The sequence below is a fragment of the Papio anubis genome, chromosome 1, assembly GCF_008728515.1.
Source record: "Papio anubis isolate 15944 chromosome 1, Panubis1.0, whole genome shotgun sequence".
In the NCBI taxonomy this organism is placed as follows: domain Eukaryota; kingdom Metazoa; phylum Chordata; class Mammalia; order Primates; family Cercopithecidae; genus Papio; species Papio anubis.
Window position 1 is genome coordinate 43850132 of NC_044976.1, and position 14330 is coordinate 43864461.

Here is a 14330-nt window from a genome sequence, read left to right on the forward strand (position 1 = left end):
TTTGCTTCCAACCACAGGCTCAGGATCATTTGGAAAAAGGCATCTACTTCTCTCCGTCCTGGTTTACCCATGTGGAACATGTTACCTCTACTTTAAATCCCTCCTGTCAGCTCTGGTCTGAGCAATGTGGACTGATCACTCCTGCAAAGTCAAGGACAGCATCTATTTTACAGACTGGGAGCACGGAGTTCTAAGGTCATTGAAGTCATTCAGAGATGGGGACAAAACTGGGCCTGGGACCCAGAATCTCAGCTCTGGAGCAGGCGTTTCAGCCTCTTTGCTATCAAGCCCTTCCCTGAAACATGCCCAGGAAGCCTTTACTCTCATAGGCTCTATGCTAGGTGCTAAGAAAACAAAAGTAAATAAGAGGAGCACTTGAGAAACTCATATGCTGGTGGGAGATACAGACACAACAGAACAATCAAGTGATATGGAGTGTATAATATTAAAATGTAAGAAAACCTGATACTGTCCTTAAAGAAATAAAACACAGACCCAAGATGGACTATGAAGAGATAATTTAGAAACCTCAGAGCCCTCTACTGTCCCTTTTGCTTTATTTCTCCCTTGGGACTTTTTGTTCTTAGGGCCACTGCCACCACCACACAGGTATCTTGGGTGGGCTGCTCTGGCCTAGGTGTAGACATACACTCCTCTCCCTAATTCCTGCAACACGGTTACAATGAGGCTGAAACATTCAGACAAAACTTTACTAAATAAATCTCAGAGATGATAAAAGGGCAATGAACACAGACAGTATCTCAAATTGGACAGTCTGGTTCATAAGACTCACTTGTTTGTCTTCAACTTGAGATCCCCTATAGTATACTTCCCAGCCTTCCTCTAGAGTTTGCAAAAGTCCTTTGCTTTCAACACCTGGAAGTATCCTCAAAACCTCCTTAAAGTCCAGACCCAAGAAAGTACAGCCCAGAAATATAGGGAGTTATTTCTCCTATGTTCCTAGTTTCTTGTCTCAAGCCAATTGACACTGGCAATACTCATTCCCCATTAGGAAAAGCAAAGGACAGTGGTCTTATCCTATAGTCCAAAAAGGTTAATTATTTTTGTAATACAGCACAACAAGCCCGGACAGAACCACACTTGGACACTAGTGCAATGGGACAAAGTGCTTTCAGGGCACAGAAGGGAATATGATGAACTCTTAGGGAGTGGAGGCTTTCCTGGAGGAAGCATAGCTACCCTGGCCCAGAGTGATCTTTCCTGCTCTGAAAACTTGTCGTCTATGTAGCTAAACAATTATAAAATGCTGTCCACTACTTTTTAGTTATTTGCCAATAAGACTGTACGTACCTCTAGGTCAGAAGTTCCTCTTTTCTAATATTCTTTCATCATTGCAGCCAGAGACAGGAGACACGTGTGTGTGTGTGGGGGGGGGGGTGGATTTCTGTGTAACTGATACATATTTTGTCACAAACTCCCTCTATCTTAGAAAAAATGGTGCTTTCTGAGTAGGAAGCAAGGATTTGATATCTAAATTGATTCAACCCCATCCATTTACCTGGAACAAATGCATTTTTATTTTTATTTTTTCAAGACGGAGTCTCACTCAGTTGCCCAGGCTAGAGTGCAGTGGCACGATCTCAGCTCACCTCAACCACCATCTCCCAGATTCAAGCGATTCTCCCATCTCAGCCTCCCGAGTAGCTGGGATTACAGACACCCGCCATCGTGCCCGGCTAATTTTTGTATTTCATTAGAGATAAGGTTTCACCATGTTGGCCAGGCTGGTCTTGAACTCCTGACCTCAGGTGATCTGCCCACCTCGGCCTCCCAAAGTGCTGGGATTACAGGCGTGAGCCACCACGCCCGGCCTGCACTTTTCTTAGTTTTGGTTTTCCAAAACATTCTAGGGGAGAAGAAATGGCTAATGAAGAAATAAGATATCACCTTTCAGGTCCCAACTGCCTAACTGTCCAGTTCTTACAGACAGTAAAGTAGATAAAGGGCTCCTTATAACTAGGCCTCAGCTGGTTCCCAGTTTCTACTTGCCAGTCTTGTGCTCCTTCAGGAACAGTGCAGCTAACTACAAATGACTCTGCCACACACCAAAACCATTCCATGTGAGGCATCCAGGTACTTACTGCTTTAGGCTTTATTGACTCAGAGTACTGCTACTTCTGTTCCCTTTCAAGCTTTTTCTTAAGACAGGCTCCCCTCCCCTTCATCTAGGGCAGAAGGAGGAGAAGTATGTGCATGCATGTGTGAATATGTGTACATGTAGGTATTGAGGGTGGGGAATGAAGTGACAGCTATTCTTAGGCAAGTACAAAACTCTCATACACCTCCCTAGCAGACTTTAATTCAGTTCTCGGGCAGAAGTCATATTAGATATGTTAGATCGCCTTATAGCTCCCCCATCAATAATCAAACAGTATTATTTATATAAACCTTGTCACGATGGTATCTTAGGCCATTTGGCTATGAGGTGCCTGTTTTGTGGCATGGCCAACTTCCTCTGAAAGAGACTCTTTTCTAACCTGGTCACACAGCAATTTGGACAGCAAGAGTGCTACAGAGATCAGCTGATGCCAAAGAGGAACTGGCAGGGCAGCAGAAACTCAATCACACAGGCAGAAAATGGGTCAGTACATTATGGCCCTAAAAACCTGCATTCAAGTGACTAAAAATCACTGAACTCCTGCTCTTAGCTAAGACCTAAATCCTGGGGGCCACGGGAAAGAAAACTGATAGGCCCCTATACTGCCTTGACTGCTGTCACTCCTATAAGGCAAGAATTTATTAACCTTTCTCATGTCATTTGCTCTTGTTACACATATTCAGGAGATTGAAGTTAAACATGAAGGCTCTCAAGATGTATGCGTTGGCTGGGCACAGTGCACGCATGTAATCCCAGCACCTTAGGAGGCTGAGGCAGGTGGACTGCTTGAGTTCACGAGTTTGAGACCAGTCTGGGCAACATGGCAAGACTCCATCTCTGGCCGGGCGCGGTGGCTCAAGCCTGTAATCCCAGCACTTTGGGAGGCCGAGGCGGGCGGATCACGAGGTCAGGAGATCGAGACCATCCTGGCTAACATGGTGAAACCCCGTCTCTACTAAAAATACAAAAAACTAGCCGGGCGTGGTGGCGGGCGCCTGTAGTCCCAGCTACTCGGAGGCTGAGGCAGGAGAATGGCCTGAACCTGGGAGGCGGAGCTTGCAGTGAGCCAAGATCGCGCCACTGCACTCCAGCCTGGGTGACACAGCGCGAGACTCCGTCTCAAAAAAAAAAAAAAAAAAAAAAAGACTCCATCTCTATTAAAAATACAAAAAAAGGCTGGGTACAGTGGCTCACGCCTGTAATTCCAGCACTTTGAGAGGCCAAGGCACATGGATCACCTGAGGTCAGGAGTTTGAGACCAGCCTGGTCAACATGGTGAAACCCCATCTTTATTAAAAATACAAAAAATTAGCTAGGGGTGATGGCGGGCATCTGTAATCCCAGCTACTCAGGAGGCTGAGGCAGGATAATTGCTTGAACCCAGGAGGTGGAGGCTGCAGTGAGCCAAGATCACTCCATTGCACTCCAGCGTGGGCAATAAGAGCAGGAAAAAAAAAAAGCCCCAAAAACCCAAAAATACAGCTAGGCATGGTGGTGCACGCCTGTGGTCCCAGCTATTCAGAAGGCTAAGTAAGGTAGGAGGATTGCTTGAGCCCATGGGGTGGAGGCTGCAGTGAGCCAAGATCATGCCACTGTACTCCAGCCTGAGTGACAGGTGAGACCTTGTCTCAAAAAAAAAAAAAGTATATGTGTTGGCTCACTCAGCACTGAAAGGAACCTTCTGTAAGAAAATATAGGCTTATGGTGGGGCACAGTGACTCACGCCTGTAATCCCAGTACTTTGGGAGGCCAACACGGTGGATTGTTTGCAGCCAGGAGTTCAAGACCAGCCTGGCCAATATGGCAAAATTCTTCCTCTACTAAAAATTAGCCAAGTGTGGTAATGCGCACTTCTAGTCCCAGCTACTCAGGAGGCTGAGGCATGAGAATTATTGAACCCAGGAGGCAGAAGCATTGAACCCAGGAGGCAGAAGCACTCCAGCCTGGGCAATAGAGTGAGACACTATCTCAAAAACAGAAGGAAAAGATGTAGGCTTTCTAAGGACTAACTATAAAATGTAACGAATTATGTCCTCTGTGATTAAATGTTAAATCTGACAGCTTTCTTGGCAAAAGAGAAGGGTGGTATCTCTCAATGAGTTGTGAAAGTAAAGCCTTCATACCTTAGATGTGAGGTCCCGATGAAAAATGCCTTTGAAGTGAAGGTAGCTGAGGCCCACTGCTATGTCATAGGCCAGTTTTACCCTCACAGTCCAAGGCAAATGCAGGTTACTGTCTAGCAACTGTTCCAGGTTCCCGGAGTTGATATACTGCAAAACAGAAGGAAAACCCAGCTACCATTTATCAGAAATGTTTAGGCTAGTAGTGAAACCATTAGAGAGTAAACACCTAGAAGACAGAGACTTTTTTTTTTTTTTTTTTTAAGTTGTTGAGGGCTTATTCTGCCTCCAAGCACTATAGTAGGTGCTGCACACAATGACACTTTCCTTTAAGGAGACCAAAATCTATTAAGGGACACAGACAAACAATATCATATAATAACTATTAAAATATAGTTATGTGCAGGTAGGACAACACCATGCAGCACCAAGGATAAAGCTAAACTGTGAAGGCATTTCAGAGGAAGATGCAGAGAGGAAATAAGGAGTCAGAAAGGATGACCTGGAGTAGCAGGAAAGAGGGACACAGAGAGAGCAGCATATGCAAAGTTACAGGTTAAGTGCATGATGCATTCAGGAACTTAATTTACTTTGATATGGCCAGAGTGCATTTATAGATGAGTCAGGAAGTGAGGCTGATATGTTTTGCTAAGATATGTGAACTTTATCCTGTCTATAGGAAACAAAAGAAGCATTTTAAGCAGGAGAACCACATGGTTATATTTGCTTTTTAAGGAAAATATTATTTTAGCAATGGTATGATAGATGGATTAGAGTGAAAAATACAGAGAAAGGGAAATAGGAGATTACTGCAATAATCCTGGTGAGAGCAGGGCATCTGAATCATGGCAATAGTAGAGGCATTGGAATGAAAGCAAGATTCAAAATGTATTTAGATGGCAGAGTTGAAAAAAAAATTGATAATTACCTGGATTAGAGAATGAGAGCAATAGGCTATTGGTCCCTGGATGTCATTATTAAATACCCAGAGAGTAAGGAGAGGAGTAGGTGTTTAGAAGATGAGGCAATGTTAAAAGGCAGTGAGTTCAGGCCAGGTATGGTGACTCATGCCTATAATCCTAGAACTTTGAGAGGTAGGAGGATCGCTTGAGCTCAGGAGTTCAGACCAGCCTGAACAGCATAGTGAGAGAGACTTAGTCTCTACAAAAAATAAACAGAATTGGCTGGGTGTGGTGGCTCACGCCTGTAATCCCAGCACTTTGGGAGGATGAGGCGGGCGGATCACGAGGTAATCCTGGCTAACACAGTAATGAGACCATCCTGGCTAACACAGTGAAACTCCGTCTCTACTAAAAATACAAAAAATTAGCCAAGCTTGGTGGCGGGTGCCTGTAGTCCCAGCTACTCGGGAGGCTGAGGCAGGAGAATGGCATGAACCTGGGAGGCGGAGCTTGCGGTGAGCCGAGATCACGCTACTGCACTCCAGCCTGGGCGACAGAGCGAGACTCCACTTCAAAATAAATAAATAAACAGAATTAGCTGGACGTGATGGTGCACACCTGTAGTCCTAGCTACATGGGAAGATCACTTGAGCCTGGGAGGTTGAGGCTGCAGTGAGCTAAGATCATGCCAATGCACTCCAGCCTGGGTGACAGAGTGAGACCTTGTCTTTAAAAAAAAAAAAAAAAAGATAGTGAGTTCAGCTGGGAGAAGTTAAATTATTAAAGTTGCAGGTGCTTATTGGACAACCAAGGTGGAAATGATCTAAATACAGTCAGTTTGAAGTTTAAGAACAAAGTCTAAGTGAGAGACTTAATATTTAGGAGGCAAAAACATTGAGCTGAAGCAGTCTTGCATTCCAAGGTCATGCATGCCCAGGGTTTAACATGTAAGGTGGGAAATTAACAGAATCCCAAGGAACAGGCAAGAATGTCAATAGGAAAACATTCTAAACATTCAGAAGGACAGCCAGGTACAGTGGCTCATGCCTGTAATCCTAGCACTTTGGGAGGCCGAGGCAGGCAGATCACCTGACATCAGGAGTTCAAGACCAGCCTGGCCAACATGGTGAAACTCTGTCTCTACTAAAAATACAAAAAAATTAGCTGGGCATGGTAGCAGGTATGTGTAATCCCAGCCACTCAGGAGGCTGAGACAGGAGAATTGCTTGAACACGGGAGACGGAGGTTGCAGTGAGCCGAGATCGCACCATTGCATTCCAGCCTGGGCAACAAGAGTGAAACTCCATCTCAAAAAAAAAAAAAAAAAAAAAAAAATTAGCTGGGTGTGGTGGTGTGTGCCTATAGTCCCAGCTACTCACAAGGTTGAGGTTGTGATGATCACTTGAACCTCAGGAGGTCAAGGCTGTAGTGAGCCATGATTGTGCCACTAGATTCCAGCTTGGGCAACAGAACGAGACCCAGTATATTTATTTATAGATAATAATAGCAGCTATTATTTATATAGTACTTAAATTGTTTGAGGCACTGTTCTGAGAGTTTTGCATATATTATCTCATTTAATCTGCACAATAACCCTGTAGCTATACTGTTACTTTTTTTCCTTTTTTTTTTTTTTTTTCATGTCAGACAGGCAACATGCAGACATTAATAAGGTTTGAGGGTAATAAACCTCATACATGCACGTGAAAATCCAATAATCATGCTATGGACTACAAAAGGACTATATACTATTACTCCTATTTTAGAGAAGGCATTTAGAAATTAAGCAACTTGCTTAAGATTATCCAATTATTAAGTGGCAGAGACTGGCAGACTCTGCAGTCTGGCTCAAGTCCATACTCTTTACCACTACATTGCACTGGAGAGTTAGAGACCACAGCATCTGAGTCAGAGAGCCTCATTCAGCACAGGAGCTCAAAAATGAATTTACTCAAACCTTATATGATGTATTATTTCCCTCCTCCTCCCAAGGGAGAAAAAGACAGAAATTCCTCTGAGCCTAAAATTTGTATCTTAATACATATTTTGGGGTATTATTGAATTTACAAAGGACTAGGGGACTTAATGGGATAAGAGGACAAATATCTGAATTCTAGCCCAATCCAGCCTCCTAATAGCCATTTAACTTGGACAAATCAACTAATAAGGCTATCCATCTTTCACTTTTCTCAACTATAAGTAGGTGTGATAATCCCAGATTCACCTAATTTGCAGTGTTATCAGAATCTAATAAAATACGTGAAAGTCTCATGCCTGTAATTCCAGCACTTTGGGAGGCCAAGGCAGGCAGATCACCTAAGGTCAGGAGTTCAAGACTAGCCTGGCCAACATAGTGAAATCCCATCTCTACTAAAAATACAAAAATTAGCCAGGCTTGGTGGTGGGTGCCTGTAATCCCAGCTACTTGGGAGGCTGAGGCAGGAGAATCGCTTGAACCCGGGAAGTGGAGGCTGCAGTGAAGCGAGATTGAGCCACTGTACTCCAGGCTAGGCAACAGAGTGAGATCTTGTCTCGAAAAAAAATATGTGAAAGTTGGCCAGGTGAGATGGCTCACGCCTGTATTCCTACCACTTTAGGAGGCCGAGGCAGGTGGATCGCCTGAGGCTAGGAGTTCGAGGCCAGCCTGGCCAACATGGTAAAACCCCGTCGCTACTAAAGATACAAAAATAAGGTGGGCATGGTGGCAGATGACTGTGATCCCAGCTACTCGGGAGGCCGAGGCATGAGAATCGCTTGAACCTGGGAGGCAGAGGTTGCAGTGAGCAGAGATCATATTACTGCGCTCCAGCCTGGGCAACAAAAAATAATAATAAAATAAAACATGTGAAAGTGCTTCAAAAAAAATTTAAATGTCATGCACCAAAAAGAACCAGTTGGGGGCAGCACCATGCAGCACTTCAGATCCTTGGAAGCGTCGATGGATTTTGGCAAGGCAGAAAGAATGACTAAAAATAAATCTTCTAACTTCTCAAAAGGGAAACTTGTTGATCTGCTTCATCCTGCTTGATAATCCATCTTTGAAAATCTTAAAATAAGGCATAATGACGGCAAAAGCACAGCGCCTTGCTCTCTTCATTCTAGTTGAATCTGCCTAAGGTTCACATTTGAGGTGCCCATTTGCTGAAAAGAAACTGAGCTTGTGAACTTCAAGTTATAAGTGGGCAGTGAAGCTGACGTCTCATCATGCAGGCAGGTTTCTTTAGCTCTGAAAGTCAAAAGGTAGGCAGTGGTTCACTTCTTTAGCATGATGACAGTGTGATATGTCGGGCCTGTCTTCAGGAGCCACTCAGGTTTCCCAACTGAGTGCCAGGCAGAAGACACTATAATGAAAAGACTGTATGTGCACTCTCTATAGGCCAGGTGAGGCCAGGACTCTTGGCTCTGGGAAACACTTGTTTACTCTGTTCAGCAATGTCTCTGAAGGCCCTGGAAATCCATATGCAAAGCCAGAGGGTGGAGAGCACAGGAAAAGGTGACAAAAGATGAGGAATCACACTTGGCTAATAGATTCTGGCTTTTCCAGGCAAGATGGAAAAAGTGCAAACCAAGGATCAGGGAGGAAAAACAAATGGAATTTGCTTTTATAACCCATTTCTCTTGCCTGCCTTTGGTGAATAAATTAGTTGGGCTGATAAGCCTCTAGGCCCTCAGAAACCACTTCTCAATGTTTCAAGACCTTTACATGTATGAGAAAAGGAAATTTAAGATCTGCCAACAAGGAAGACTTCTTTTTTTTTTTTTTTTTTTTTTGATATGGAGTCTCACTCTGTCACTCAGGCTGGAGTTCAATGGCGCCATCTTGGCTCACTGCAACCCACGCCTTCCAGGTTCAAGTGATTCTCCAGTCTCAGCTTCCTGAGTAGCTGGGATTACAGGCTCGTGTCACCAGGCCCAGCTAATTTTTGTATTTTTTTTAGTAGAGACAGGGTTTTCCCATGTTGGCCAGGCTGGTCTCGAACTCGTGACCTCAGGTGATCCACCCGCCTCAGCCTCCCAAAGTGCTAGGATTACAGGCATGAGCCACCGCACCCAGCCAGAAGATTTCTACACAGTCTCTGTGCCCATTAGCTGGAATGTTCACTTCTCCATAAGCAACTCGCAGTGCAGACTCAGCTGGTGTGGCTTCTAAACAAATCCCTCTGCAGGAAGCAGAGACAAGAGCAACTGTATTAGCATGTTCAGCTTTCCCAGACAGGGATAACAGCTGTTTTGCTTTCATTTTCAGCTAGACCACTCCCTCGGTCAGCCCTATAAAACAACCCAAGGCATTGGTAATACAGTTAATTATTACAGAAGTTTTAACATTTTTAATTGTTGTTATTTTAAGCTTTTAAGTTAGAAACTATAATACAGCCAATAAAATGTGTTACAGGTACTTCAATACCTCTCAGTGGCTGTTACCTTTTTCTATACCAATTTTAACTATACCAAAACCTGCCTCACTTCCTCATGGTCTAATAAAATAACAGAGTTTCTTGCATTTCATTTGTGTTTGATACTTGGTTTCATTACATATACACAGCCTTTTCCTAGAAGGCACTCAGTAACTTTTAAAAGTGTATTGGTAATTCAACTATATTATGTAAATAAACCTTTATTACTAAAATGCAAGAAATCATATGCCAACATCTTTTTAATATCACCAAAGGCACAGAGAAGTGGACATTCAGTTCTCCACTCAGGAATATCAATTCAGGTTATTTCTACAAACATTTATTGAGCACTCCTTCCCCTACTGCCACTTCCATATGAGAGTAAGAACTTGTCTCTCGGCCAGGCACAGTGGCTCTCGTCTGTAATCCCAGCACTTTGAGAAGCTGATGTGGGAGGATCGCTTGAGGCCAGGAACTCAACACCAGCCTAGGCAACATAGCAAGACCTCCCTCTCAAAAAAAAGATGATAAATTATATGTATTTTACCACGATAGAGAGAGTGTGTGTGTGTGTACAAGCGTCCCCATAGTTCTTTAGTCCCTTCCACTATGTAAGGACATAGCAAAAAGACAGGTATCTATGAACCATGAAGTAGGCCCTCACCAAACACTGAATCTGCCTGTGCCTAGATCTTAGATTGCCCAGACTCCAGAAGTGTGAGAAATAAGCTTCTGTTGTTTATAAGCTACCCAGTCTATGATATATTCTTATAGCAGCACAAATGGACTAAGACAACTGCCTAGGCTAAAGAGTATAGGTTCTTCCCACATATCCCCTATAGGGTCTGGTAGGTACCAATTCAGGCACAGACAAGCACATAAACACATCCATACAGAGAATATTCTGGACTGGCTCTAGGGAATATGTACCTCTCTCTGAGGTAAATGCACCCAGGACTCCAGTTCCCAATTCTTGCTGATTCTAGTCAGCTACAGTAGTCTCAACCAGTCATAACTATTCAGAACGTAAGACAAAATAGTAGCTTTAAAAATTTTTGAATTATCAATGTACTGATACCTGCAACCAAATAAGCTTATCTCTGAACAGTGGCTCAAAGGCATTCAGAGAAGGTCTGGAGAAAATATCAACTGTAAGAATTATTATTCCATTTTGAAAAATCTACCCAACTGGCCAGGAGTTAGGGCACTTACCCAAGGAAGATAACTGTGCTGCCATCCAACTAGCAGAGATAATTTGCTACCATCTAATTAGCAACATGGTACTGAGAAAGATTCATCCATCCTTCTATTCACCTACTCAAACACTGAAAACCTACAACGTGAAACACAAAGATAAATGGGGCCAGTCTCTGCCCACAGAGACTAGTCTAGCCTAGATGGTCTAGTAGAGATGCCATACAATCAACTAACACTTTTTTTTCCACACAGGAGAATAACATGATCAGATATGCTACATAGAAATATCATTCTAACGGTAGTATAAAAATTGTATGAAAAGGTCAGAAACTGAGGCTGGGAGAAGAGTTAGAATAACCAAGGCCTGAATAAGACAATGGCAGCAAGAATGGAAAGGAGGTTAATATCTAAGAGACATTAGAGGTAGAATCAACAAGATTTGGTGTTTGTTCAAAGGCAAGGAGTAACTGAAGAGATAAGGTATAAATACAAAGTCAGTCTAGTATGGTGTTTAGCTCACAGTACACAACTCATTCTCCCAATTAACAGTATCTTTTTAAATTTTATTTTCATTTTTTACAACAGGTAGAACCCACTATCAATAACTTACCATTCTCACCCCTCCCTTAGGTTATTCCGTTAGCTTTCTAACCTGTTTTCTTGCCCGCTTTTGCATCTTGAAAAGATTTAGCCCTCATTCCAATCCATTTTTCACAATATAGCAAAGAGTCTTTCTGAAATGCCAACCTGAAGCCACTCTCTTGTTAAAATTATTCAGTGACGCTCTATTACTTGTAGGATAAAACCCACAATCCTCAGAAAGGCACACAAAGCCTTTCACTCCTGCTTATAAAAATCTGACTCCTGGCCGGGCGCGGTGGCTCAAGCCTGTAATCCCAGCACTTTGGGAGGCCGAGACAGGCGGATCACGAGGTCAGGAGATCGAGACCATCCTGGCTAACACGGTGAAACCCCGTCTCTACTAAAAAATACAAAAAACTAGCTGGGCGAGGTGGCAGGCGCCTGTAGTCCCAGCTACTCGGGAGGCTGAGACAGGAGACTGGCATAAACCCGGGAGGCGGAGCTTGCAGTGAGCTGAGATCCGGCCACTGCACTCCAGCCTGGGGGACAGAGCGAGACTCCGTCTCAAAAAAAAAAAAAAAAAAAAAAAAAGTCTGACTCCTGCTCACCTGCACATTTGTACACATTGCTGGTCCCTTTACCTGTAATATCCTTCCCCTTTGCCCACCTAGGCCTGGCTAATATTCACTCATTGTTGAGGATTTAATTCCATTTCATGGTTACCCATAGGCAGGGTTGGGGATAAGAAAGATAGTCTATGCAAAAGAAACACAAAGATAACAAAGCACAGAGATGAGTAATTATTCTTTTTTTTCTGTATAAGTAGGGGAGAAAGGATGAAGCTACAAAGTTAAGATGGGCAATATAATATAGTGGGGACTGCAGTTAGACTGGCTAGGATTGAATCTCATCTCAGACTATAATAGTTGCAGAGCCCTGAGTTGGTTACTCAGTTTGTTTAATATACATCTATAAAATGGGAATAATAATAGTAACTAACCCACAGAGTTGCTGTGAAGATTCAGTAAGTTGATACACGTAAAATGCTAAGAATAATGTCAAGGAAAGTCCTCAATATGTCAGTTATGACTATTTCTATTATTATTATATTTGTTATTAGTGCAGAAGTTCTGGAATACCAACACGAAGCATCTACAGTTAATTCAGTAAACCACATGGGCTACTGAAGGTTTATAGGTAAAGGTATAATATGATCTAATGAGGGTTGAATTATATCCCCCCAAAAGATGCATGCAAGTCCTAAACCCTGGTAACTATAAATGTGACCTTATTTGGAAATAGGGTCTTTGCTGATATAATCAAGTTAAGATGAGGTCATATCGGAGTAGGGCAGGCCCTTAATCCAATATGACTGGAATTCTTATAAAAAGAGGGGCAAGAGATACAGGCACACAGGGAGAATTGTCATGTTAAGATAGAGGCAGAAATTGGACTGAGACATCTACAAGGCAAGGAACACCAAAAACCTACCAGAAGCTAGGAAAAGGCAAGGAAGGATCTTCCCGTAGAGCCTTCAGAGAGAACAGGGCCCTACCAACACTTTGATTTTGGACTTCCAGTCTTCGGAACTCTGAGATAGTAAGTTTCTGCGATGTCACCCACATTGTAGTGCTTTGCTATGGCAGCTCTAAGAAACTAATACATGACCCAAACTGCCTTTTAGAAAGATCATTCTGGTAGCAGGATAGAGAAGGAACTAGAGGCAGGTTTGGAGGGTACTGCAACAGCCAGATAAGAGGTGACCAAACATCTAACAGTGCTATTTATGGGCAATAAAAAGTTGGCTATAGTCAGAATATAAAGCTTTTTAGCAACTGAGTGATAGATATGAGAAATAAGGAAAAAAGAGTCAAAGACATCTCAGAGATTCCAAATTGCAAGGTTCAGACAGCAATGGAAAAATATTTCAGAATCTTAAAACGACTCGATGTGCCATCAGTAAGTCAGAAACCTGTCATAAACCAGTATCAATGTCAAACAGCCAAATCAGTGGCTTGTTGGCACTCTACTCTTTGGAGGGGCTCTTTGCAAAAAAGAGTTTGGGCCCCGACCTAGTTTTCACTGTAGCCCAACAATGCTTTTGTGCTGGCCACTGTATGTTTGTTGGTAGGCTTCAAACACAAAGGCTAGCCGACATCCCATCCTGCTGGCTTGGGTTAAAGATGAAAAGAAAGCTTTGTTACTGCTCTGGGTAATTCCAGGACAGACATCCCAAGAGTGCCCTGTGGGAGGCTTGTGCTCCAAAGAAGCCTCCTGTTCTCAGCTCAAGAATCCACAGCCACTACAAGCGTACATCCGTATATCTGCCAAGGACTGAATTTGCTTACCACTCCAGGATGTTCACCAGGGCTTGCCTAACTGAAACAGTCAGTAGTAATGAGCTGACTCAAAAAGAAAAAGGGAACACTAGATCAAGCCACAGAGTAAAGTGTTCTTAATAACCCAAAATATATTTCAGAATATTTAAGTGTTTAACTCTTGGCCTTCACATACGCTTACTGAATACCCTTCTTTATGCCCTCCTTCATGGCTTTGCTAATTCTTATTCATCCTTCTTATTTATTTATTTATTTTCATTTTTATCTTATTTTTTTGAGTCAAAGTTTCCCTCTTGTCACCCAGGCTGTACTGCAATGGCACGATCTCAGCTCACTGCAACCTCCTCCTCTTGGGTTCAAGTGATTCTCTGAGTAGCTAGGATTACAGGAGTGCACCACCACACCTGGCTTCCTCTTCTTTTTTTTTTTTTGAGACAGAGTCTCACTCTGTCACCCAGGCTGCAGTGCAGTGGCACAATCTCAGCTCACTGCAACCTCTGCCTCCTGGGTTCACACGATTCTCCTGCATCAGCCTCCTGAGTAGCTGGGATTACAGGGGTGCACCACCACACCCAGCTAATTTTTGTATTTTTAGTAGAGATGGGGTTTCACCATGTTGGTCAGGCTGGTCTTGAACTCCTGATCTCATGATCTGCCCACCTTGGCCTCCCAAAGTG

At 43.2% G+C, this 14330-nt stretch overlaps 1 protein-coding gene and 1 non-coding gene across 4 annotated transcripts in view; both read right to left on the reverse strand.

Moving 5' to 3' along the window:
- Window positions 1-14330, reverse strand: part of TESK2 (testis associated actin remodelling kinase 2) — a 158567-nt gene that overhangs the window by 7969 nt on the left and 136268 nt on the right. For all 3 annotated transcript variants that reach the window (XM_031668035.1, XM_021940887.2, XM_003891787.5), the window contains one exon: window positions 4243-4389. In XM_031668035.1, coding sequence (XP_031523895.1) covers window positions 4243-4389 — 147 coding nt within the window. The remainder of the gene's footprint in view (window positions 1-4242; window positions 4390-14330) is intronic.
- Window positions 6783-6883, reverse strand: LOC116272563. The gene has a single exon (XR_004181213.1). It is a non-coding gene; the product is annotated as a small nucleolar RNA U13 (small nucleolar RNA).